General features: G+C 46.8%; 1 protein-coding gene across 1 annotated transcript in view; it reads right to left on the bottom strand.

Annotated features, from left to right (window-relative positions):
* Positions 1 to 25,857, bottom strand: part of LOC144125687 (calcitonin gene-related peptide type 1 receptor-like) — a 114,866-nt gene that overhangs the window by 23,387 nt on the left and 65,622 nt on the right. Inside the window, exons 2-4 of the mRNA XM_077659303.1 lie at positions 24,163 to 24,344; positions 8,153 to 8,208; positions 925 to 1,060 (exon numbers count right to left, since the gene is read on the bottom strand). Of these exons, the coding sequence (XP_077515429.1) occupies positions 925 to 1,060; positions 8,153 to 8,200 (184 nt within the window). The 5' untranslated portion in view covers positions 8,201 to 8,208; positions 24,163 to 24,344. The remainder of the gene's footprint in view (positions 1 to 924; positions 1,061 to 8,152; positions 8,209 to 24,162; positions 24,345 to 25,857) is intronic.

Here is a 25,857-nt window from a genome sequence, read left to right as displayed (position 1 = left end):
TTTTTTTTATCCCTGTCGCAGCTGTTACACAAACCTTACTGCTCTTATAACATTCCCCACACACATTGAAACGCAGACTTTCACTAACGTTTCGAACCCCCACATTCTGCGTTCCGCATGTAGGCCCACAGAAAAGAATAAAAGAAGGATGCAGCAATAACACAAAAATGCTCACTTCAATTCACTTTCTGCTCTCTAAATACGATTAAATCTAGAAGTACCTTGAGTTCTCCGTGGGTACAGCTCCCAACAAATGAAAGACAAAATATTTTGAGCATTCCCCTACTGATTACTGCATAAGTATACTGTATGCGTGGCCAGCAAAATTTTTCCAGTTTTATAACTAGCTTTGCTCTTGGCGCGTAATATAGAAAAGTTATTTTCGACTGTAGAGGAGAAATTACCACATACCTAGCCTTTTTCCCAAGCTGGTAGTTCCCTTTCATATTGGAGAAACCTGTGTATCTCAATGGAGTGCACATTGCAACCGCGCAAAATGACGAGGGACGAAGAAAAGAAAGCACAGTACAAAACGCACAGTATCTCCCATTGCGGAAAATTCTTTCACTACGGAGCTGACGTCAAGTTATCTGAAGTTTATATAAACAAGGCTTAGAAGAAAAAAAATAGTTAAAGAGAGCACATATCACACAGCACGGCTTAATCAGACCGAGCGGGGTTGATCACTTCGACATTTTTGAACATAACCCCGCAATACTTACTACTCCGTGCTCAAAAACGTGCTGAATAAAAGGGCCTCTTCTCTCCCCCCTTTCGTTCTGCATAATAAAAATGATTGAGGTAGCTTTTTTCAACATATGTTTGCTTTAAACAAGCTACTAGCGATCGCAAGAGACCACTGTAAGTGAGCAAGAGATGCTACAACTGCACGCCCACAGAGCCAAACCGTAATGGATTTCTCACCGGTGTCGTTGTCGCCTGCATCGAAGAACGCCCGCTGCTCACATTCGCGCAGAGCCTTCAGCTGAGTGAACACCCGCTCAGTGCGGGAGCCGTGCACGCTAGGGCTGCACCAGGGCATGAGGCAGGCGGACAGCAGCTGCACCAAAACAGAGCGCAAATTAATTGCGATTGCCCACTTTATTTTTACTAATAGCCCGGGAAGCATAGGTATGCTTGGCACTGCAATTTTACGAAACAATACTAGTGATGCTATTTCCTTAAGGCCTTCTTAATTGAATTCGCACTATTTAGATGGGTAAACCCCGAGCAACATCTTGCAATTGTTTTGGGTTTGTGCGAGGTGAAAGAAAGAAAAATAAATTCAATAAATATCTGCGACTAGGACTCGTACTCGTAGCGGCGCGAACAGACGAGCTTTGCTGGACACTGCGAGAGAGCAATGGGCTATCGCCGAAGCCTATCACGCCTCGTGCTAAACTGTAACAAACTCTCGCGCTGTGTATTGCACATCGTTTTCTTCAACAACTAATACTGCTATCAAACTGATATTCGCGCTTTGAGCAATGTGGCGGGAGTGACAGAGAGATGCGCGCTGCATGCGTTGGCGTGGACAACAATGGGGCAGAAGCAATTCACTGGAGCAATACGCGTTGGCGTTGAAAACACTTCTGCAGAAACGCGGCTCTGGAGCATAGGCGCAGGCGTTATTATCATCAATGTCATCAGCCTGACTATACCCACTGTAGGCCAAAGGTCTCTCGCACGTCTCTCTAATTAACCCTGTCCGGCCGACGGCGTACATTGGGTAAATTAGCCTTGACGATGAAAAAGTTGAACACCTGCATAACTGGCTCCCTAGGGACAGTGGACACCTCAATCGCGGTTTCAGCTACGTGCCGATGTTGTACACTTGCATTAAATGCGCTTTGGCACAGTAATTTGTGCTTAGAAATGCCAAACCGCCAGCCATTTTTTATTGATGTCCGTTTTGTGTCTGCTGTTATCCAGGGTGATTTCTTCAACGTGAATGTATGGTTTTCAAATATAGTTATATATATATTGGAAACACGCAGGATACTTACTCAAGCTGCATGTTAAAGGGGCTCTGAAGTACCCATCGAGGAGAGTACATAAACTCGCTCAATGACTACATTTCTCTCGTCATGAACACACGAGCTACTCCTACTTGCTGCAGAGAACCCACAATCCCGCGCGAAAGTTCGCAAGTCCTTTCCGGTGTCTTTTTCATGCTCGCGCCCTCCTCCGTCCAACGCTCCTGCGTATTTCTGTTGAGATATAGCTGTTGGCTAGATTCTTTCAGACGTCATGCAGCTATCATGACCACGGCCAGTAAGCAGAATCGCTTCGGCGGGTCATGAAGCTGCGCCCCCCCCCCCCCCCCCCCTCCGGCCTCCTTTCCTCCGAGAGTTTCCGTGTCTGTCGGTGATGGGGCAGGCGGAAGAGCGCCTACCTACCTTTGTGCGTGCACAAAGTGCGTACAGGAGAGGGAAAGGTGCGAAGACGCTCAAATTAAAAATTTCACTCCAGGTAACTCAGCTTCGATAAAAGAATGAAAAAATTCTTGCTGGAGGATATTTGTGAAACGGCGAACATTGACATCCCAGGAATGCTGTACATTTATTGAGAGCCCCTTTCAGAGAGTTTTCAAGGAGTTCTTCGCAGATTGACGAAACAAAACATTGCTCATTCAAATGAATGCTGGCTTTCAAGTGCCGATAATTTACATTTGATGCATGACGCCCAAGGACCTCCACAATAATGAATTCGGTGTGTGTTCAGTATGCATCACTGCATTCGGGGCAGAAACCACAACCGTACAATAAGTAACAGCATGAGAACGTGCAGTTGTCTTCAGTTTAACAAGAGGCCCCCTTCACGTGTCCAGCTTGTCTAGTTTGTTGCAGCCCGCATTGTTTTCATTGCCTTTCACAACATTTTATATTCAGAGCCATGACACTGCATTCGTTTTTTTTTATGTCAACGAAAGTTTGATACGATAGAAGTTCTTGCGTACGTAAATTTGATCACGAGAAAAATTGTGGCAAGAAAAGGGCCGATATCCCTGCTATCTGTCTAGGCAAGTTCCCAGCTTGGGAAATTTTTATTCCCTACTATTACGGCTCAGTTCCTCCCACAGCCGTTTACTCTTGATGTCTAAACATGTCAGCAATAGATACGACGATGGTTCATAACATTCAAGAAAGCGGTGGGACTAGACGGATAAGGCTGTTATACGCCGTCAGAACTTCGTTCTCAATATTTTAAATGGCAGATCAGTAACCAGCAATGGGGGAAAGCAACAAAGTAGTGATGAATCTAGAAATTAAAATGAAAAAACAATGATTCGAGCGCTGCCACACCCCAACGAAAGTACCGACAAGAACTTAGGCAGAGCACAAAACGAAGCGGTGCACACGAGTGCTTCCGCCTTTCTATTCGCACTCGGTGTATATTTTCCGCTACGAAATATTAAATCGCATTAATTGGCCCAAAATCACGTACTGACATCTTCGCACAAGAGAAAGTACTTCCTCGTTGTTGTATAGTTAGTTCTTGTTTCCTTTTCAATGTGAACACCGCCAGAGGGCTACAGTTGTGTGCATATATATATGTGCGTGCGTCACTGAATAAACTGGGTTTCGTTCCATGCGTTTGCTGTCATGGTTCACGGTCTTCAAGGGCGGTTCACGCCTGCACTACACTTGTGGCTTCCCTTTGAAGTGTACGAAAGAATACGTCCCCGTACCCTAACGGCGAGGCAATGAAGTTTTGGAAGCCACATTTATAAGCAAGTGCTTCATGTAGCTCCCTTTATCCTGGTAAGCTTTTTGTTCAGTTGCTAAAAACACGGCTTTCTGTCTTGATGTTTTCTGGTGCTTAACTGCAGTGAGAATCCGGTAATTCCGTCCGATAAAATAGGAAAATTTAAGGAGCGTGATGTTCAGCATAAGACAGTTAAGCGTTCCTAACCCAAATAAAACATTCGCATATAGCGGAACTTTTATTTTATAGCTCAAAACTCATGAAAGGTGAGAAAAGATGTGAAGAGGCGCGTATTGAGCGATTTTTTCTTTTTTTATACCTGTCTGTACATCAGTTTTGAAGCAAAAAAAAGTAAACTGCTGATGAAGCTGCACCCGCCGCGGTGGCTCAGTGGTTAGGGCGCTCGACCATTGATCCGGAGTACCCGGGTTCGAACCCGACCGTGGCGGCTGCGTTTTTATGGAGGCAAAACGCTAATTCGCCCGAGTGCTGTGTGATGTCAGTGCACGTTAAAGATCCCCAGGTGGTCGAAATTATTCCGCAGCCATCCACTACGGCACCTGTCTCTTCGTTTCTTCATTCACTCCCTCCTTTACCCCTTCCCTTACGGCGCGGTTCGGGTGTCCGATGATATATGAGACAGATACTGCGTTATTTCCTTTCCCCCAAAAAAGAATTATTATTATTAATGAAGCTGCATGCGTGGAAAGAACACATTCTAAAACAGCGCAAACAAAACAGGGACGAAAGAAACGTACAAGACGAGCGCTCCTGCTGCACGTTTTCTTCCGTCGCCCCTGTCTTGTTTGCGCTGTCTTCGAATGAGTACGTGTGCCAACTCGCCCAGGATTCTACTGTGGAAAGAACAACAGCGCGTTTTTCTGACACGAAAACTCTATCGCGCAACCCCTGTACTGTATCAACTTGTCATCCCGTGGCGCTCGCGCGAACCTATAAAACTGGGCCCAAAATGGAATGAGAGACGCTCGAGAGAAACTTGTCAACAGGCCCGTCGCGCAGGGATAAGCGGAAGAGACATCGCCATCTTCTCGTCGGCAACGCAGTAGGGCGAAAAAACCTCGGGCGGCTTCCTACGCAACACGGATGCCCTTTCTTGGTGTTGTTCGGGTAATTCGTTTTCTTTTTTTTTTCTATCCTAATACCGGCGTTGCGACAATCTCCGTATCCGCAGCGTGAGTGGGCCGCTTGCGTGCGGAGCTGTTTCGTCTGCAACACCTGTTACTTCGCCTGTGTTGCTGTTAAATGAACGGACGGCCGTATGACCGATGGCTGCGGCCCTGGAATTAGATAGCAGCGCGAGATGTTGGAAGTAGAGGCGCCTCCCTGACTGCTACTCGTTTACTTGCCTGCAATCCCTCATTGATTCGCATGAAGTGCATCAGTTCTCGTAATGTTACGGGCAGGATGAAAGGGAGAAAAAATTAATATCTCAAATATAACCATGTTAAAAAATTTATATTACACGCATTGTAAAACGAATGCAGAAAGAGAACAAAATAAAACACCTCTGTAGAAAGAAAACTCAATGTAGGCCTAAGAAGATGACAAGCAGTCAAATAGAGCGGTTCGATTAACTGCTCAGCGTGCTACAGCTGCAGCCTTGAAAAGAATATGTGATTGTTAACAAGCGTGCGCACACATACGCATAAATGAGGTAAGGGTCGGCGAAGAGAGAAAAAAATGAGATGCGAATAATCAGAAAGTGTTCAAAGCAAACAGAGCACGGGTTATTATAGTTCTCCATTTTTATGGTTTTATTCCTGCTTACGCAGGCTTCGCTCCGATGTGTGCGGAAAATTGAGATGACGAATTTTTTGGAAGGCTCATTCATGTCCAAAAATTATAGACAAAAATTTTAAAAATTAAAAAGTGTACGATACATTTACGAGAATACTGAAGAAAATGATCCATTCTTCTGAAACGTAGCACAATCTTTCTTTGAAAGTGTTTCCATAGTTCGTATCGAACAGTTAAGACGCCCATGGAAAACAATGCGGAATGGTTTTGACGGCAGCAAAAACGTTAATGGAAAAAATTCAAGGCTGCTGTCGGGTGATCTGCAGATATATTGATTGTTACAGTGAAATCTTAAATTACATGCAAAAATTTCGTTCATAAACGGTTTCCCGTTCAAAAATTCTTTTTGTCCAGAATTTCCAGAATTGTTGAGTATGAGAAGTACGTTAACTCAATCGCTGTGCTTCACTCAGAAAAATCTTTAGATCAACTGTTCAGAGCGAAAGCACGACCTTAGTTTAAGAGCTGGGTGGAATTATTGGCGCTTCGAGCAAGCTACTGTTAAGACTCAGCAAAAGAACTCACTAAATAACCAACAAAAGCGTCCGATCCAAATTTACTGTCTCCATAGTGGGCCTGAGCAGTAAGATATGTGCCGCCGCTCCAGAAAGACCTGAAATTTCGTCTCCTTGATTGGGTGGATTTCAAGAAAAAAAAGTATACACGTTCAACAATCTGCATAGCGCAGTTATGAGGCCACGAAGCTAAGCTTTCTGGCTGTCAGGAAATATCCTGGAGTTTAATTTTCATTCTTGCAAACTTTCAACGCCAACTAATTGGGAAGACGCGTTATGTATACAAAGACGACGCCGATACTAACTGCACGCGTCATAACCTACCTAAAAACAAAATTTTTGAGCTGAATGGCAGCAGCCATGCTCTAAAACCAAAAGAAATTACGCATAGAGAGCGCTGGCGTTATTTCCCTTCGGGATTCTGCATGAAAACTAACAAGAGAAGAGGCACCCTTTGAGCAATAAAAAGAATCGCGTTTTATTCGTTTAACAGTGGTGCCTGCATACTAGACATACCAACAATTTAGCTAAAAAAAAATACTCGCGGTGAAGGCTAAAACCTCTTTCTAAAGTATGACCAATCCGTATTCAATAAACGTGCCTAGTGTGAAGCGTGCTCAGCCGAGCCGCTTTCAACTCGGAACCAGCCTTCTCGGGCGTAAAAACGTAACGGGTGCCAGCGCCCTCTGCACATCAGATGACGAGTGATCCGTGCACTGGTAGAAAGCGGAGAGTGCGAGCAGAAGAGAAGGAAAAGTACCAAGTTTAAACAGCCGTAAAATCCGCGCTTTCTGTAGATATGACTCCAGACTTCGTCCTCTGAAACTATAGGAAGAGTAGACGCGGGGTAGGCGCAGAGCACGAAGCAAAGTTCCCGGCACGGAGCGCTTTTCCCGAAGCTCTGGCCGACAGAAAAGCCAAGCAATCGGCGTAATGCTCCGTGAAAACCGCGGGCAACGTACCGTGAAAAATCGGAGGCAACTGTTAAAACACACGCAAAAAAAATGAATAATGGTTCGAAGGCCAATAGTATGGAGTTACTATGAAAGAACAGGGGAAGAAACAACGACAGCAACGCCGCGCATTGTTCAGGCACACGTGGAATATCCGGAAGAAAACATCTACAAGAAAATGAGGCACCACTTAATGTTGTCTGGTCTACTTTTATACGTTGCTATTGGAAGTCTGAGGCTTCAAGGTAAGGTTAACCAAAGTTTCCAAATCCGCGGTACGTTCTCTTAGCTGCGCAGAAATATATATGAGAACGGTACTTGTACTTTGAATCAACACTTCTTCGTCTGATAGTATTCACGAATACAGCGTCAGCATTTGGCATACCGGGGGGTGGCACTGTACGGCAAAACAAATTTCCTTTAAGCCATCTAAACGCAGAAAAGAGTAATATTCGCGCTGCATTCACAACCTGAAACAATGCCTCCGTGTCAGCTGCCTCGTTTTCTAATAAAAGAGAAGTAAAAGCCTCGTTTGGCTGTTTGCTGAACTTAATTCAATCGCTTTCCACCATTCGTGTCTAGGGCTATGTTACCGGGGATGCAACGTCACTGCTTGCGTTTCCATTTAACTTCCGATTTTCTCGTGCCGGAGAAAATAACGAACGTTTACAAGGTAGGAGGTTACACTGACTGAAAGAAAGGCCGAGAGCAGGCATTACAGTTTTTGAGTACGAAGCGCTTTGCGCATAATGCACTCATCACTAGTTCTTTGTACATTTCGGATACCTTAAAAAGTGTCGTCAACAACCGAAGTGTCATTGATCGCCAGATTACGCGGAGGGGCACGTCAGTTGTCCGATTTTTTAACGCAGGCATGTGAGACACAGAGAGTTTCAATGCGTTATTTTACTATAAAAACCTCCGTGACTCGGCAGCGTCATATTTCGGGAAATCCAGGGCTTGGCTACTGTCAGACATTATGCACTTGATTTGTGCGGAATTAAGACAGGAATTTTTAAACAGCTCTACTCTGAACATAGAAATCCAGAAGGCCTGCGTTTATTCCCGGAATCCATTTGCCAGTTGGCATTCGCAAGAATAGTCAACAGCTGAATGAAAAAAGTGAGTTAAATAATTCATATCAGCAAAAAATCTTACCAGTGTAACAGATGCCCGACGGTCTCTGCTCATCACGATAGACAGCATTCAAGAACCTGGAAGTGAAAAAGCAACAGATGATGAGCCGAATTTTTCCAAGCAGAGAAAAATTCAGTCAGTAGAGCCCAGTGGCCGAGATAGCAATAATTTGTATCTAACAGTGCAATGGAACGAACCACGAAAATGAAACGATAAATGTACGGCCGAGAACCCCTAAGATTCATATTTCTGGTGTCGGGGTTCGTTCCATTTTGCTGTTGGAGGTTTGAGTGAACTAAGGCATTTTTGCAAGGCGGAAATGCTTTTACATAGAACACAATCAGCTTGACAATTTTATAAATGCGGTAGAAAGCGGGCACAACATTGTGACTGCGCCCAGCATTTTGCGTTCAGCCTAAAAATGTACGGCACTCCTACTGCCATTTTGTCTCTTTCGTGGTGCAGTCGACTCAGAATCACAATGTGTTTATTGCTCTCCGCGGTGCTGAGAGGAGAAACAAGTTTTGAGTATTTGTGACGGTAGGCATCAGTTCAGTAGAGGTCAGGTGTTGCACATGCCGCGGGGAGTTTGAAGGTATCCTCACAATAGCCATGTAACTGAGTATCGAACAGGAACCTGAATCATTATCATCCCACCATTACTGTTGAATTTTCTCAAACTACAATTTGTCGGTAGGTCGCAAGAATCAATAATGTCTTTCCTTTTCAAAAAACCTGCCGCCATTACAATTCGTGTTACATTATTCGTACTCGCTTAATGCGTATGACATCAGCTACCATTGTAGCCACTTTTGGAGTTTTAACACGGCTGAACACAAAAGAAAAGAATATTCTAAGAGAAAAAGAAGAAAACGCCCAAAGGATATTTTCGGACAGAAAACCAAAGTGAACTTCTCTTTAACCTCTCTTCCGTTCAGGAAAATGGGGTCACGACCAGACAAGGGAACTCGACGGCCGCAGTGAGAGCAGGCAAATGAGCTAAGGTCACGAATGCGGAACGACTTGGCCGTGCCCTCAGAACGACGGAGCGATTTGGAGAACTAGGCTATTGAGGTCGCTTCCTCGCTTTGTGCGAACACACATACGCTGTGGACACAGGCTGTTCATTGCAACGATGTACTTCTGCAAAGCGGCACTTTCTTTACGGTGTAGCCGGCGCTTTGGCGCTCCGCTTAACAAAACACAATTTCCATGCCATGGCCTTCCAGAATAGCTAGTGGGAATCATGTTTAGCCCACATCGTTCAATGCGCAAGCGATAACCACAGTTCCTCAGAAGATTCAGTGAGAATTTTCAAATATTCCTAGAAGAAGAGATGGTTGCAACAGAAAGCAAATTATTTCGGGAGCATACTTTAAGCTGCATAGGACGTGAGTGGTTTAAAAAACAATACTCTTTAGTAAGCTAATTATTCAAAACGTGGAAATCATCTTTATGTTGCTGCATTCCAGTGCATGGTGCCAACTGCGAGGTAGTAGACACTAGACGATTCTATACCAGTTTTAGAAACGAAGAAAAAATGTTTCTCTAAAGCTCTGCAGCGCGAGGAAATCCGGATTTTTATTTAAAATTTACCCAAAGCCGAAATACATCAGGGCGGTTATTGTTCAGGTGACTTTGGTCGGAATCACGAAACTCGAACCACTCTAAGAGCCCCTGTGGTTGGAGCTGCATGGTTTCTTGAACAGTTAGACATGTCTGCTCAGTACTGAAATACGTTCAGGAACCGAAATAAAGACGTTTCTGCCTCGCCCTGACATTGTAAAGAAATAATGTAGAATACAATGAATTGCCCGCACAGGCGCAGGTTTCTCCAGTCACCCAGTGCAATATAACCTTTTAATACGATGGCCCGGTTAGCCGCTGAAGGCGAAGCGGACCATCGGAGCGCCCCCCCCCCCCCCCCCGCCCTCCACGAACACGCCCTGGCTTTTGGTGAACGGCCTGCCAGCGTGAAAAACGCCAACTACTGCAGGAAGACAAAGCTATTTATTCCCGACGCTAGCTGTCAAAGTGCAGAAAGAATTTGCCTCTACGTTCTCTAAGAGCTTTCAGTGCAACACGATGCTGTTTACTTCTGCCACGTGTAGAAAGAAAAGACTGAAGTGTTTTTTTATCCTTACTGCTTCGTGCCATTCCTTACGCACGTCGAGATCTGCGGAACAATCATTTTTCAACCCGTAACGCCTTCTCCGTCGGGATGGCTCTATGCAACTCAGAAAGGCACCCCAACTTTCATTTTTACGAGCACCCCTCCCGCTGTCCCTGGACAGTTTCTCTCGTGTCACTGTTTTCCTCCACTCGCTAACCCTGCTTTATTGCTTCCGCGCTATGAAGCCTGTGAAAAATTTGCCACACTACGGTGGAAGTTGGCGTCACCGGCATCATATGTTACCTTGCCGCGTTATTCGGTCTTGGCGCTATGATAAAGTCCAGAAAAAGCCGAGCTAAGCGGTGAAAAATTTGTACCCGCTTCTCTTTCACATCAACCCCTAAACGAGGCAACAAATCTCTCTGTCATCTTAGCGATTCTTTTCTTTATCCTGAAAATTGCAATATACGTTTGCCCATCTTAAGCTTCTACTTTGCGAATCCTCGTGTTATTTTGGCCAAATCACGCGTCGAAAAAATAGCTGTCAGAGGAAGAAGCTTAGACAGGACAGGTACATACGAGGAACGTACATGTGCAGAATGGATAACCTTAAAAATAACCATGAAAACTTCACTCTCGTTTAAGTATTCAAACCTCATAAGTATGGAAAGTACCTGTGCAAATGCTGTTTGCATTTGAGGTCTTATAAAGGTGACTCGAATGTACAGTTCCCAGCAAGGTAGAGTCTTAGGGAGAAACGCGAAAAAAAACTCAATTAAATCCGTCATGAAGTTTAAGATACAAAGCCACACAGCCGATGATTAGCTGCTAATTTTTGTGATCAGACGAATTCACAGCTTGCGAACAGATACATGATATGACTATAATGAAGAATATAAATCACGAAAACACGGATCCGCTCTTTAATAAGGAGGCATGCGCACTAAGCGACAAGTTGAAACTGTTAATGACAATGTTGAGGCAATAATTCGAAACAATCGAGAAAATCAATGGATTTGTTTGCTGCCCAAAGCAAGGAGTTGGGTTGGGTTGGGTTCGCTCGGTATCGCTACATACATTGAGCTCAGAGGGGCACTGAGGACAACACGGAATTTTTTTTATTGAACCTCTCCGTAAAAGTTTCTTCGTCGTCCATGTAAAATTCAATGCTACGTGTCTTTGTGGTGATGTCGACATCTGTCTTACAGCAGAAGACGCATTTGCTGCTGATAAAATTAAATTTAAAACTTTCCCGTCACTCGATTGAAAGGCGTGACGTCTGCGCCAAAAAAAAAAAAAAGACGCCGTTTTCACCGTTTTGAAGTTCCCGGGTTCAAACCCGACTGCGGCGGCCGCGTTTCGATGGAGGCGAAACGCAAAAGGCGCCCGTGTGCTGTGCGATGTCAGTGGACGTTAAAAATCCCCAGGTGGTCGAAATTATTCCTGAGCCCTCCACTATGGCACCTCTTTCTTCCTTTCTTCTTTCAGCTCCTCCTTTATCCCTTCCCTTTCATTTCATTAACTTTACCCTCGGGGCTTTCGCATTACAGAGGATTTTTCTTTTACAAACTTTCCAGTCAGAGGCTTAGCCTCATTAGATCGCAGTGTGGTGGCTGGTCTACTACTTATACAGCACCACGACAGGTACCTAAGTCTTCAGACGATTACGGCGCGGTTCAGGTGTCTGCCGAGATGTCTGTTCTAGACCTCAATATATAGGCTGTATATAAGGGCTAGTTATATTCTGCGCATTTCTGCATCACTTTGTTAACAATGTGAATATCGTCAATATGGTTGGCCGGGCTAACTTCCCAACAAGGAAAGAATTTCTTGTATACCGAATTGCCTTTGGAACCCGCAGCATGCTTTGCCCATCAACCATCAAGGTGGGCAATTTACTTGGACTCTCATACTCAGATCTATCATGGCTGTCCTCCCGCCTTGTTTGGGAGGCCTAATTTGCTTGAGACGTTTCTCCAAAAGGTGACCTCTTAGTTTTTTTACCTTTTTTTTCGGAGGGGTGTTTCATGACTACATCCTCGCATTGGATTTTTTCTTCATTTGTTTTTGTTAGGGGGTTGGCCGCTTCTTTTACCATTTTTGTGGCTGTATACTTAACTTTTCAATTTAAGCTTGCGAGGTCAAAATGGGTCCGCTACCAAAGGCGGTGGGCTATGGCTCGCCCATTTTCGATCTGGCAACCGTGGCATTCCCCAGCAGCTGCCACGCACACTCTATGTATGTTTTTCCTAGGTCAATACATATTTTTAGCCTTTACGAAAGCCTGCCTGGTCCTTTGGTTCATTTAAGCTTAATATTTTTTGTTATCTTAGCGATTAGCTTTGTGAATACCTCGTAGGCCATGGTCCACAGTAAGCTGTGGACGGGGGTGAACTATTACCAAGAATTACCAAACGTTATGCGTTGCGCCGCCATGTCATTCGTCACTTCCCAAACCAGCTTTAGCGTTGATCCTTCGCCGTACTACTCGGATAAGTGTCCGTACTTTTTTTTTCTTGCGTCCGTATACCATTGGACCTGACGGTCAAATAATGAACCGGGACAATATGGACCACATCGCTTCACATACACCCAGTCGGCAAACTGTTTTCTTCAGCGGTGATCAACTAGATTTGGGTGGTGTGATAGCACTTTCTCGGGAGATGGATGCGTTACCGTCAAGTTCGAAAAGATTACTCTCTTCATAAAGGCAGCACACCCGCGGTGTTAGCGCAATTTTGTACCTTTCCTCTCCAAATGATAATTCACCCCTTGCCGGCTGCCCAGTACAGATGAAAGCTGGCGAAAGAATGAGAAGTGGCGTGAAAGTGCCACTGGGGGGGCTAGGGTACCAAGTGTGCTGGATAGATACAAATGTGGTGAGCGTCTGCCTTGATCGCGACAGCGGTCCCTCTGACAACCACTTCACTGCACCTGATAATGTGAGAGGAAAATTATGGACTCAACATTAGAGCCTGTATGCTGAGACATAAGTCATGCTAATTCCTCACTGCAGCTGAAGATAAAAATGTGAAACGTGGCGCTCTACTCACAAACAGTGTTCGGTTTGGTTTGGTTTGGTTTATGGGTGTTTAACGTCCCAAAGCAACTCAGGCTATGAGGGACGCCATAGTGAAGGGCTCCGGAGATTTCGACCACCTGGAGTTCTTTTACGTGCACTGACATCGCACAGCACACGGGACTCTAGAACTTCGCCTCCATCGAAATTCGACCGCCGCGGCCGGGATCGAACTCGCATCTTTCGGGCCGGTAGCCGAGCGCCATAACCACTCAGCCACCGCGGCGGCCCAAACAGCGTTCGCATTAGGCTGCGAGCGTATAGTAAGGAATTTTGGAGTGGCTAGGGCGAAGTTATAAATAGCGATGCATTAAGCTTTATGGGTATTCTGGTTTTTTTTTTCGGCCGAATACCCGTAGCATCAATTTAACCGTCATTCCTCCAGAGAAGCGCAAGCAAAGAACGTCGGCGCTAAACACAGAATGACCTTGACGAAATATCAAAGCACTAGCGTTGTAAGCGCAGATACTAGACGCAGCTGAAGTGACCTACGCGCAGCTCTGGCGAACTTTGATTCTGCAGCGACACACAATATTTTCTCCGTCTAGCAAAACGTTTGCGCTTCAACGTGCTTGGTTTTGTGTGCGGTGTTTGAGAATAAAAGAAGAATTATGAAGCAAGTTAAAAAGTGAGAAAAGGATGTGGTAGACGCGAAGGAAGCTAACTGTAAAATAACGCTGCCGTTTCCAATGCACACCATTGAAAACATTTGTTTTGTGGAAAGCAAATGGCACAGTAACTGTCCCACATATCTCGGTGGACACCTGAACCGCGCCGTAAGGAAGGGATAACGGAGGGACTGAGAGAAGAAAGAAAGAAAGATATTCCGTAGTGAAGGGCTCCGTAATAATTTCGACCACCTGGGGATCTCTTAAGTGGTGGCGGTGGAAAAAAATTATTGCCAAGCAATACAGAGGGGGGCAAACTCCCTAACATGCCACGAGGCAACCTTTATGGAGCTGCCCTTACAGAGCAATGGGCAGCCCTTGGAGGGCTATCCGCTTCAGAGCGTCGGTAATCATCCGGCGCTGGTCAGCAGCAGCGGAGCTGGCCACGAGAGTCTCCCAGTATGACTCCGCCGTGGTGGGGTATGGAGGGTGTGGGAAGAGGTGGTACGTGTGAGGAGGACGTAAAGAAAGTCTTCCGGTTTCCCGCAGCGCTTACAGGAAGAGAGGAATTGGTCAGGGTAGCGGGCATGAAGGAGAATTGGGTAGAGAGCAGTTCGGGTCTGCAGTCGGCGCCAGTGGGAGGTCTAGGTTAAAATTAGGGAGAGAGCCGGCGGTGCGTAAACGCGCCGGGTATCTCGGTAGTAGGTAAGATTATATTTTTCAACGTAAGCAGACGCTCCTGGGATGATGGAGGAGGTCCAACGCCGGCCTGGAAAGTGAGACCTCGGGCGAGGGAGTAGACCTCCTGATTACCCAGGAGGCCTGCGTGTGCGGGGGTCCAGATAAGGATTACGGGGTGGGTGGGGTGCCGGAAGCGTAGAAGCCGAGCCTCGGTGCGGGATATCAGTCCTTTGGCGAAATTGGATAAGGCGAATTTTGAGTCGGAGAGAATTTTGGTGCAGATGAGAGAGAGTGCAATGGCCGCTTTCTCTGCAATTTCCGATGAGTCTGTGGTGACGGATCCTGATGCGATTAGTCGGGCCTGATTATTAGCGACGGTGAGAACCATGCGGGAGTCCGACGAGTACGTTGCCGCGTCCACGTAGGCTACCTCGGAACTGCTGTCGTAGAGCTTGTTCAGGGCTTTGGTGCGGGCTGTCCTGCGTTCTCCGTCGTGCTCGGGGTGCATGTTCTTAGGGATTGTAAGGATGATGAGATGGGAGCGTAGGTCTGGAGGTAGGGGAACCCCTTCGGTAGGATGGGTGATTGGGGTGATGCCTAGCTCACAGAGTAGAGTGCGGCCTGCCGCGGTACTCGACAGGCGAGTCAGCTGTGCTGTTAGGGTGGCTTCTGCCAGCTCCTCAAACCTGTTGTGGGTACCGAGGTTGAGGAGCCGGGTAGTAGAGGTGCTGGGGGGTAGGCGGAGGGCGACCTTCGTGCAGCTCCTGAGGAGCGCGTTGATGCGGTCCCGCTCCTTCTGCTTTAGGGGGAAGTAGGGGAATGAGTACGCCGTGCGGCTCGTGATGTAAGCTTGGGTGAGGCGGAGAGTGTTCCGCTCTCGCAGACCCGCGCGCCGGTTCGCCACGCGCCGAATGAGACGGGTGGCTTGCTGGGCTTGGGCCTGAAGGGTTTGGATGGCGTTGCCATGCGCGCCGTGGGAATGACGGACGAGGCCCAGGATGCGAATCTTGGAGACCACGGGAATGGGGTGGTTTCCTAGAGTGAGTGAGATTGGAGGGTTGGCGAGGTCGTGCGGCCTGGGACGGTAGAAGAAGAGTTCTGATTTAGAAGGGGAGCAGGCTAGGCCGCGCGCGCGAGCGTATGAGTCGATGATGTTGAGGGCCGACTGTAGGTTGTGTTCCATGTCGGCATCACTGCCTCGATTAGCCCAGACAGTGATGTCGTCAGCATAGAGGCTGAAATGTATGTCGGGTGTTTGGGCCAGTTGGTGGGGGAGTTGGAGAAGGGCTATGTAAATCAGGATAGGAGATAGTACAGCATCATGAGGAGTTCCCTGTGCTTCCAGTGAGACGCCGGACAGCCGGTGGTCGCCCATGATGTGTGTGGCTGTGCGTTCGGAGAGGAAATCGCGAGCGTAATGCACTGACATCGCACAGCACACGGGCGCCTTTGCGTTTCGCTTCCATCGAAACGCTGCCGCCGCGGTCGTGTTGGAAACCGGGGGTACTCCGGATGAGTAGCCGAGCGCCCTGACCACTGAGCCACCGCGGCGGTTGCAAAGCACTGCATTCTCCCAGTGGCAACGTCGCTCAGAAGCCAGACGGGGCGTTCCTGTGTCGCTTCGTCTCAGTGTGCTGGTAATATTGACCGGGCGCCGAAATTCGGCGAGAATGGAATGCGTAATGTAGCGTTCCGCCGTGACGAATTCTTCGCGCATTTCGAATCGCGAAGTCGTCGTCCTCTCTTCGGAATCGGCATGGTGATGAACCTTGAGACAAGAATTTGGCCGAGAAAATTTTCTAAATATGCACGCATTTACGAATGCGAAGAAAGGATACAGTTCGTGTATACTTTGCGTACACGAATCTGAGCAGTTCGTTCCATACAGAGTTAATCCTTCTTTCCCGCAACATTATCGGGAAGAGCGCAGAGAGAAGCTGGATAAGATGAGGCGTTTTATCACAATTTGTTTATACCCAAAGGCGACAACAACATCCACCCTTTGTGTCGCGAAAAAGATTGTCCCGGGCTTTTACCTACGAGGTAATGCGATTTTGAGTGCAACTCTTCTCGCTGCGCTTTCAGCAACTGCTTCTGTTTGATTGGCTGGATTCATTTTCCTGCGGGCCGCCGCGGTGGCTCAGTGGTTATAAGGCGCTCGGCTGCTGACCCGAGAGACGTGGGCTCAATCCTGGCTGCGGCGGTTGAATTTCGATGGAGGCGAGATTCTAGAGGCCCGTGTACTGTGCTATGCCAGCGCATTAAAGAACCTGAGCTGGTCGAAATTTCCGGAGACTTTCACTGCGATGTCCCATAGCATGAGTCGCTTTGGGACGTTAACCCCCCACAAACTATCACTTTCCCGCGTTTCTGAGTCGTGCTTGTATAGCCACCGTGTCGGCTTTCTAGTTTGTTCGACATGAGGGCCTCATCACGTTGGACTCGTTTAGTTCTGTCGCTCTATGCGGCAGCATTTGTCTTGCACTCATATAGCCGCTTCTGCTTCGGCTGCACGTACTACAACTGGATTCAGCGTCGCTGAGCCTGTGCTCGGGCAGTGCGTTTAGCAGCTGCGTCTGCATCACCCATCGCGGTAGATCTACAGGCTGGATGTATTCTGCCGCGCTTTAGCCTCGCGCTTACAGAGCCGGCTCCACCGGCCACCCCTTCCCCGCGGGAACCACCCGCAGTTTGGTGACATCTGGTCTCCGTGACCGTCACCATCCGGTAACATCGTTTGGCGCCGTCGTGAAAGCCTGCGACCATCCCGTATAGAGCTGTGCTCTAAAAATGAACTTCCTCTGAAAACTTTATTTCGAACCACTTGCATTCATATAAAGCAAGAATGAGCTAGACACGTGTCGTCTTCTTTCTCTGTCCCGTGTCCGCTGCGGTGTCTAGCTCCTTCATGTCTCACCAACTGGCCCACACATCTACCCTCCTAAGTTATATAAAGCAAGTAACACGGTGCTCGAACTAATAGCGTTATGTTCTGCAGCAGCAGTGAAAAATGAAACGCAGCTCGGAAGTTTGCGGAGGTATTAAACAGATGGCAACGAAGGAATGGCGAATTCAACATATTAGCGAGAAAAGAGGCGACATAAAAAGAGAGGAGCTACGAAGTAGTTCCGAAGACCTTCAGTTTGAAATTTCGTGGATTCCGGGGCTGAAGCTGCGTCTTCAGCGTCCGCCCCACGTTCGTATAACGAAGACGGCATCGACCCCCTTTCCCAATAAGGTATGCATAAGTCAGCAAAAGAATCTGGAAAAATTTAAGAATTCGTAGCCAAAAGAAGTAAACTAAGTGAAAGACACCAAAGAATGCGCATAAACTCCGATATCACTAGAGAGGGTGAGTGGGTTCCTTCCCGTATTTGTCTCCGCGTGTGTTTTAGATTACTGAACGCGGACGGCCCGGCAAGACATTGTGATCCGAACCACGGCCCGAAATGTCGACCGGGACACGGGTTGAGAGAGAGAGAGAGAAGAGAGAGAGAGACGAGGTGGCCACGAACAAAAGAACTCTGAATGGAGCCACAAACTCAAGCAACACACCCGAACGGATCACAGCCGATAGCCTTACTGTTCTTGTCGTTCGCAAAACTCAATTTCCTACGGTGCCCGACTCGGGCAAACAGCCATACAGAATGGACGCAGGGAAGAAGCGGCTTATCAGTGGGAAGGAACAGGAAGAGAAAAGGAGGTGCTTTCGCTGTCCTATCGACGACGGCCTTTCGGGCCACACTTCCCCGCGAGAAAGCGGAACGCCGCCGCGTTCTACGGCAGACTGGGCAATGGTTAGGTCAGCTTTTCGCGCTCCGGTGCGTTTTGCGGTACTTTATGTGTGCGCCCTCATTTCTGCCCTTCTCTTACGGGTTGTTTTGTCACCTAACCTTATTTAATTGGCCTTAACAGCAGACGTGACTGTGGCTAAATAGCCTTTTTTTCTGGTTTCAGTTTGAATTCAAGATTGAGAGCAAACGATAATCGGCATACTGTGCAGGGTAAACGATCATCTCCAGTGCGGTGGCAGTGTGGACGACGCCGTTGCGAGACACTTAGAATAGAAATAGAACAACAAATCTATAGCTTTACGTTTCCAGACGTTAAACCATTCTATCCTTGTCTAACCTAAACGACTAGACCACATACGATCAATACTGAATAGTTTTCGCTTCCCAAGATTTTCAAATGCAGAGAAAGTTTTTTTCTTTTGCGTTCTTGCGCTGTGCATCTCCAAAAGGTTTTGCCACCATTCATCTTTACGAAGCAGGTGCATTTCAGAAAGCATACGTCGCTTTTCTCGCGACGACCACAAACATAAAGCTGGAAGCATTCGCTGCCGCACGACTATTTCTTATTCATTTCTCCTGCATGCATACTATGACCTGAAACCATCTTCTGGCAGATATCTCGTCTACCGCTGGCAGGGTTTTCCCCACAAATATTTTCCCAAGTTGCATTTTTTATTGCTGTTGAGAAGAGCTCGATGCTGCTTCGGTTATTTTTGCTTTGCGATTTTATACCGCAGCACTGTACGTCCAGCTCAGATTACCAGGCCGAATCTTTTAGTCATCTATCCTCTATGACTGATGTTCGCTCGCCATGACCTGAGCTGGGTTTCTTCCTTTGCTTTCTGCATCGCTCTGCGTATTCAGCTGTTCTGAGCTTTGCGGTTTCAGCGGTTATTTTTCCTGCCATATAACACTGGAAGTTCATTTCTTACATAAACCTTGCAGTTTCCAGCACAGAGATAGCAGTTTTTCAGGGTATTTTTGCTCGCTCGCTAAATCACTCCTCTCAATGGCCCATCCATGATTGAAGGCATCGAAAATGCGCAGTACAACGAGTAAACAGCTAATATAGGATCCCTTGCCAAAGTATCTCATGAGTGAAAGCCGCTTGAATTGCTTGTGGTGCCTTCATCACTATTTTGCTTATTTCTGAACTTATAAAGACCCTGTTTATAGGTTCTACCATACGAAAAATTGTGAAACAAGTCTTTTCATCTTCCTGTGACCACTTTACAGCGTTATGTGAATGATTAGCTGTTCCTTTGTGGTCGAGTCAGTTCTTAACAACAATGATGTTTTTAATAAACCGAATTTTAAGGCTGAGCGTCAATCTGTCTCTCACACTAAGGTAAAGCCTCTTTAAACATGGCCTATGAGCCGGGTAAGCAAAGCTCAGTCTCTATGCCATGCTTGAGACACGACACACGAAAGAGCCTTCGTCTGTTCAGCTGGCTAATTAGCAGGTTGTGCCGGCATGAGAAGGATGTGGCTTGTAACATGAGAAAAAAAATTTGACGACGGAAATCGCAAAACAAAGCCAGATGGGACTAGAAGCTATGTTCATGGTACTGACGCCGAACGAAGATGCAGCATCATTTACTTTGTATCAACCTATTTAGATCAGAGGAATAAGAGAACGCTTCTGCAATCGCGCGCTCATATCCGAATGAGCCAACTTGGGGGCGGCATGGCTGGCAGAGGCGTGGTGCCGAACAGGCGACATCTTTAGCTACTAAGTTAAAGTTATTGAAATTGCGGAGTTGAGAGCATATTAATGCGATATGGTTACGGCCTCTGTTTGCAGAAAATCCGACGTCATCATCGGTGTCGCCGTTGTGAGCAAAAAAGCAGGTGCGCCACCTGTCCCTGGGTCACGTGATCTTGTTTCGTCATCCCAACCTGCCCACCGAGGCAGGTGGTAGCCAAAATAATGATTGGTATTGAAAAGGCGCTCCGGAAAAGCAGCCTTGGTCTCAGAAGCATCACAGGTGACTGTTTTCGAAACAACAGTCACCTGCCGGGGCAGTGGCGGACTGCTGAAACGCTGCACCATTGTGCAAAGTGTTGTATGCGGACTGCCTGCGGTCTATGAATGCAAAGAAGAGAAGGACCAATTCCTCATACATGGCCATGTGGAAACAAACTGGGTGAAGTGACACGCAGAGAGGACTCCAGGGCGCTGAAGGGTGCCCATTAACGCTCTCGGGTCACATCCTTCAGGGTGAGTTTAAGTGCACCCTCAAATTTTTTTTGCGCTCTTATACTTTACTGCGGTAAAAATTCCTCATCAATCTCCAGCAGTCGAAAATAATCCGCCATGTCACTCGCACAAATAATCCCAAAACTAAAATGCTCCTACTCTCTCCAGATATCATCCAGATATAATAATAATAATAATTGTTTTTTTGGGGGGAAAGGAAATGGCGCAGTATCTGTCTCATATATCGTTGGACACCTGAACCGCGCCGTAAGGGAAGGGATAAGAGAGGGAGTGAAAGAAGAAAGGAAGAATTAGGTACCGTAGTGGAGGGCTCCGGAATAATTTCGACCACCTGGGGATCTTTAACGTGCACTGACATCGCACAGCACACGGGCGCCTTAGCGTTTTTCCTCCATAAAAACGCAGCCGCCGCGGTCGGGTTCGAACCCGGGAACTCCGGATCAGTAGTCGAGCGCCCTAACCACTAAGCCACCGCGGCGGGTTCATCCAGATATCTTTTTCATCCAGATATCTTTTTCAGTTTTTGCTTCTTTTTCAAAATTTTGATGTAGGCAGTTTAAGCCCTCTGCAGAAGCTGCAACTTGCTAATGACACGCGGACTTCCACGGTGGGTTTTGAACACGTGCGAATATAGTAAACTAAAGTCGATCTAGTACAGGCCTTGTGCTTGCGCTTGATGCCTGCGGAACGGAGAAGCTTGCTCGCTAATCCTTCGAGCATCAACAGTGTCTGCGTTGACCCCGCACTATGGAAGTCGGCGTGATGCTCCGCTATCCTGCTTTGACGTTCCTTACAATGCCTGAAACAGAACTTGGCTGCTTGTTGAAACAAAACCAGCCTGGTGGAATAATCGCGAACGTGCGCAGCAACGTTAATTGACCTACCAGAACGCACATCGATCAGAGGACACCATTTCGAAAAGGCAGCACGTAATTGAGCAGTCAGGGTAAGAATGGGGACGACTAGACAATTTTGAGAGCATGTCGAAACGGTGTTTCCACACACGAGCGACGCATGCTCTGCGGCAGCCGCGAAGTCTGCCTTCCCGCTCTCGCCTTGCGCACTGTGCGGAGACTTTACGATCTTTGAGGCACGAAAGAAGCGCTCGTGACAGTGCAGTCAGCGTCGCAGGCACATGCAGATCGCGCCGTCAGTACTAGCAGTGCCGAGCAGCAACCGCAGCGTTTCGGTTCATGCATTTAACGCAGCGAGAGGATAGCAAATTTTCTCTCGAGCTCGATAAATAGCCCACTGAGAATCAGGGCCGCAGCGGTGGCTCAGCGGTCATGGCGCTCGGCTGGTGACCGGAAAGACGCGGGTTCGATCCCGGTCGCGGCAGTCGAATTTCCGGAGACCTTCACTACGATGTCCCTCATATTCTCAGTCGCTTTGGCACGTTAAACCCCCATAAACCAAACCAATCCAGACCAAACAAATCCAAACCAAACCAAACCACTGAGTGTGAGGGTGGCACAAAATGTCTTTAACAAAAACGTATAATGCTAGCTGAAAACTCAAAGTAGAGCACTTTTTGGGACACTGCTATATTTTCATACCCGAGTCACGTACTAGGCGTTATTATTGGATTGAGCTGACAGCCTTTTTTTTAATCACAACTGACCCGTTTTATGAAGCACAGGATGACGTCAGGCAAACTGGTGCCGCGCAGAGTAAATGTAGGCAAGTTAATTAAGAATCGAATACATGATTTATTGGCATTAATGTAATCATATCATTCTTACTTCGGAGCATGATGACCATGTCTCTTCACCAGCTTTAAATAACATTCTGTACTGCCTCATAGGGCATTATATTGCACGAAATTTGAAGAAAACAGCGTTTGCAGCACTGCAATATACCCAGATTTTGTGCGTCTCTACGATATTGCCTTCCTTAGCAGCAAAGCTCTGGATGCGTTTGCAGTTCATGTCGTCTGCTCATGAGAACAACAAATTTTAATTCGCAAAATAATTTTCGTGAAGTGCGATGAAAATGAAATAGTTGAATTTTTGTGTTCGCTTTAGCTCTTCATCTTGAAGGAATTGTTTTTACAATTTTGTGCTAGTGCTACTTTATTTGGTTTGATTTTGTTTTCATAGCACTTTATATATGCAATAATGAAGGGACCACAAGTGGGCTTTTACCGCATGAGGCTGATTTAGGGTTGTTTGACGGGGGAACGAATCACTATCCCGTCAACGCAACGGTTTGGTTCAAGAATCTTTTACTAAGCATTTCACCCCAGAAAATCCGAGCACCAGGCCGGGGGAAGTCTTGTACCCATTAGAACACAAGTGGGTACCCGGCGGCACTGGGGATCGAACCCAGCACATCTCGATTGTAATAACCCGCTCCCCTTCCACCTCATTCACATGTTATGATCTAATACTTCTCCTCGCGGGCCTTTAGAGTACTTAGAATAAATAAATAAATAAATAAATAAATAAATAAATAAATAAATAAATAAACAAACAAACAAACAAACAAACAAACAAACAAACAAATAAATAAATAAATAAATAAATAAATAAATAAATAAATAAATAAATAAATAAATAAATAAATAAATAAATAAATAAATAAATAAATACAAAATGAATATATAAACCTAAACATAGTACCCACAAGTACGGTTCCAACAACGCTATTGACTTTCGTAAAGTATTTCATCACGAACAACACTACTAGTAGCCTTAAATGTTCCATTATACAATGCTTACATGGACGCTGTCTCTTCCTATATTTACGTTCCGCTTAAAAACCTCATGAAAAGTGGCAACGCAAAACAAACAGGGACAATAGAGAAGATACATAGACCGCAGGACAAGACCAAGGATATTTCCGCTTAAAAAGTTATTTTTTCTTGTGCTCTTTCTCCGTATGCAAGAGCTTAAATTGAGCGAAATTTTTTTTTCGCAACTTGTCTGAATTTGCGTCCCACATGTAGCACTCGAAGAATAAGAAAGTCATGGTTCTTTCACGTTGAATGGCAGCTCATGGAATAAACCAGAAGGCCGCGATGAAAACAGTCTTCCTCGAAGAGGAATTGCCGCATTTCTCCACTTTCCGGTATCCAAAGCTTAGAAAGTCGCCGCTTCGTGTCCTAATAGAAATTTCTTTCGAGCTGCTGACATTGGAATGTCGAAAGCCTACCGGAGTCATTACTTAGGCCGGAGATCCTGGTTGGTGCCACTCCATAGCGGCAAATTCAAGCTATGCGACGCATTGCTCCATTCATCAGGAGTGGCGAGCGGTTCATAATATACCACACCGATATATTTCACAGGGAGCGTCAGTTCTGTGTTAAGCAATTTTACAGGTATACGAGTTTCGAGATTCACATCGCTTTTTTTTACCCTGTGCTTGAAACAGTGATTGTGCAGGAAAAGAGTAAACGCGTAGAAGTAATGTGTTCACGCCAGGAACAGCTACAACGCCAGCGACCTCGCGCATTCCAGGTTTGCAACGTGCACGAATAAAAGCTTGCCCTTAAGGTATGTGCACGTCCTGCAGTCGGCAAGAGAGAGTGACTCACCGCTTAGATGTGTTCGCGAGAGGCAAACGCGGAGGTCCGCAAGGTGGAGACGCTGACTGTGGGCTACGTGTTCGGTCTGGAAGTCGCACACTGGTGGCGGCTGCGAAGCAACGAACCCTGGAGAGGAGGGTGCATGGCGGCTACTGGTGCCAGTCCAGTAGGTGACGTCCAGCGGGGAGTTCCTGCGGGAAAAACGGTCGTGTGTTCTGTAGACAATGCACCGCATGCGAATAGCAGGTCACCGTATTACTCGCACATGTAAAAAATCGAGTCACAGTACCGAATACAGCGTTCACCCGGCATATATATATCATAGGAAAGCTTCCAAGAAGAGCCAGTAAAATTATCGGCTCACTAAAAATTCAACCATAACGAGACCTTTCTTCCACAGAAAGCACGCCGAATACGAAGTTTCGCTCGACGTCCCCCGTTCCCATGTGATTTACCCGCACCTGCACAAATATCGTTTGCTGTGAAACGGCCCTAACCAGCCTATCTTTTGTAAACAGATAGCCTGATCGCTTCAGTTTGAAAAACTGAGATTTCTTTTTTCAGTGCAAGAAATCAAGAGTAAGGTTCTGGCACCCAAGGGATTAGTTGTGCGCGCGGTGCCCTATCTAGTCTGAGTGAAACTCCTTACTTGTCCTTGCGGGATTGGACATTCTGTACTTTACATTACTAGATCGCTGGGAGTCCCCATAGCATTCCTGGCGCAGTGGTGCAGGGGTTAAGCGATGCGCAGACCCAGGTTGCGGTTTGCCCGCAATCCGGTGGGCCGGTTGTGCTGACGTCACAGTATCACGAGATCCAAACGGTCCACCTGTCACCTAGGTGGTCCTTCTCGGTTCCTGCAAGGTCAAGCAGGCTCCAGACAAAGATCGATGAAATCGCCGAGTGCGCGCTGATGTGCTAGCGTACTAAAAGGGTTCTTCCTGCAGAGCCCTCGAATCAGCAGCCGCATGTGCTATAGTCCGCAGGTCCGAATGAAGGCGAATATTTGTTCTTTCTTTCATACTCTGGATGCCTCTAGGTTTATGCTGGCCCTGGACAAGAAAGGAGGGCAGCAGCCTAGGAGAAAAAGTGGCAACTCCTTAGTAATCGATCTCGTGACAGTTAGTAAATGGCCAGGAAACGCAAAATCAAACAGAGCTTACTGAGCCACGTGCAGAACAAATTGTGATGCACGTGTAATGTACCGCAGTGCACGCGGAAAGGCCACTTAGGTATCAAATAGTCTTCTTCATTCAGCACCGGTAGCGCTGCAAGGACTGGGTGTGATCACATGATGCCAGGTCAGAACGCAAATTTTAATTCCATCACCGCGGCGGTACGCTGTGCCCCCTATTAATGGTCTGCTTCAGAAGAAATGTATTAGCGAATAACATCGTCTTTCACGGCGTCAGACAGCCGGAAGGTTTAAGGAAATGTAAGTGAGCGCCACTGAAAACAAAACGGAGCAAAATAAAATGACGTAAAAGCGGTTCTCGATAAAGGAAGCTGCTCCGAACATACGGACTTTGCCCTTCGGGTTGGACGGCGCTTTGCGATTCACTCAGTTATACCGGTTTACATTTCCGTGACCTCGCGCCAGAACCAGCGATGGATACACGCTGCTTAAAGAAACTAAAGCAAGAAAAAGCTGCTCAGCCAAGCGCACGGGGGCTGAGCTGGATACACGCCAAAATGACGAACTGA

The sequence above is a fragment of the Amblyomma americanum genome, chromosome 3 (genome assembly GCF_052857255.1).
Source record: "Amblyomma americanum isolate KBUSLIRL-KWMA chromosome 3, ASM5285725v1, whole genome shotgun sequence".
NCBI lineage: Eukaryota > Metazoa > Arthropoda > Arachnida > Ixodida > Ixodidae > Amblyomma > Amblyomma americanum.
The sequence above is the reverse complement of the archived record's forward strand: the minus strand, read 5'-3'. Positions and strand labels throughout refer to the sequence as shown.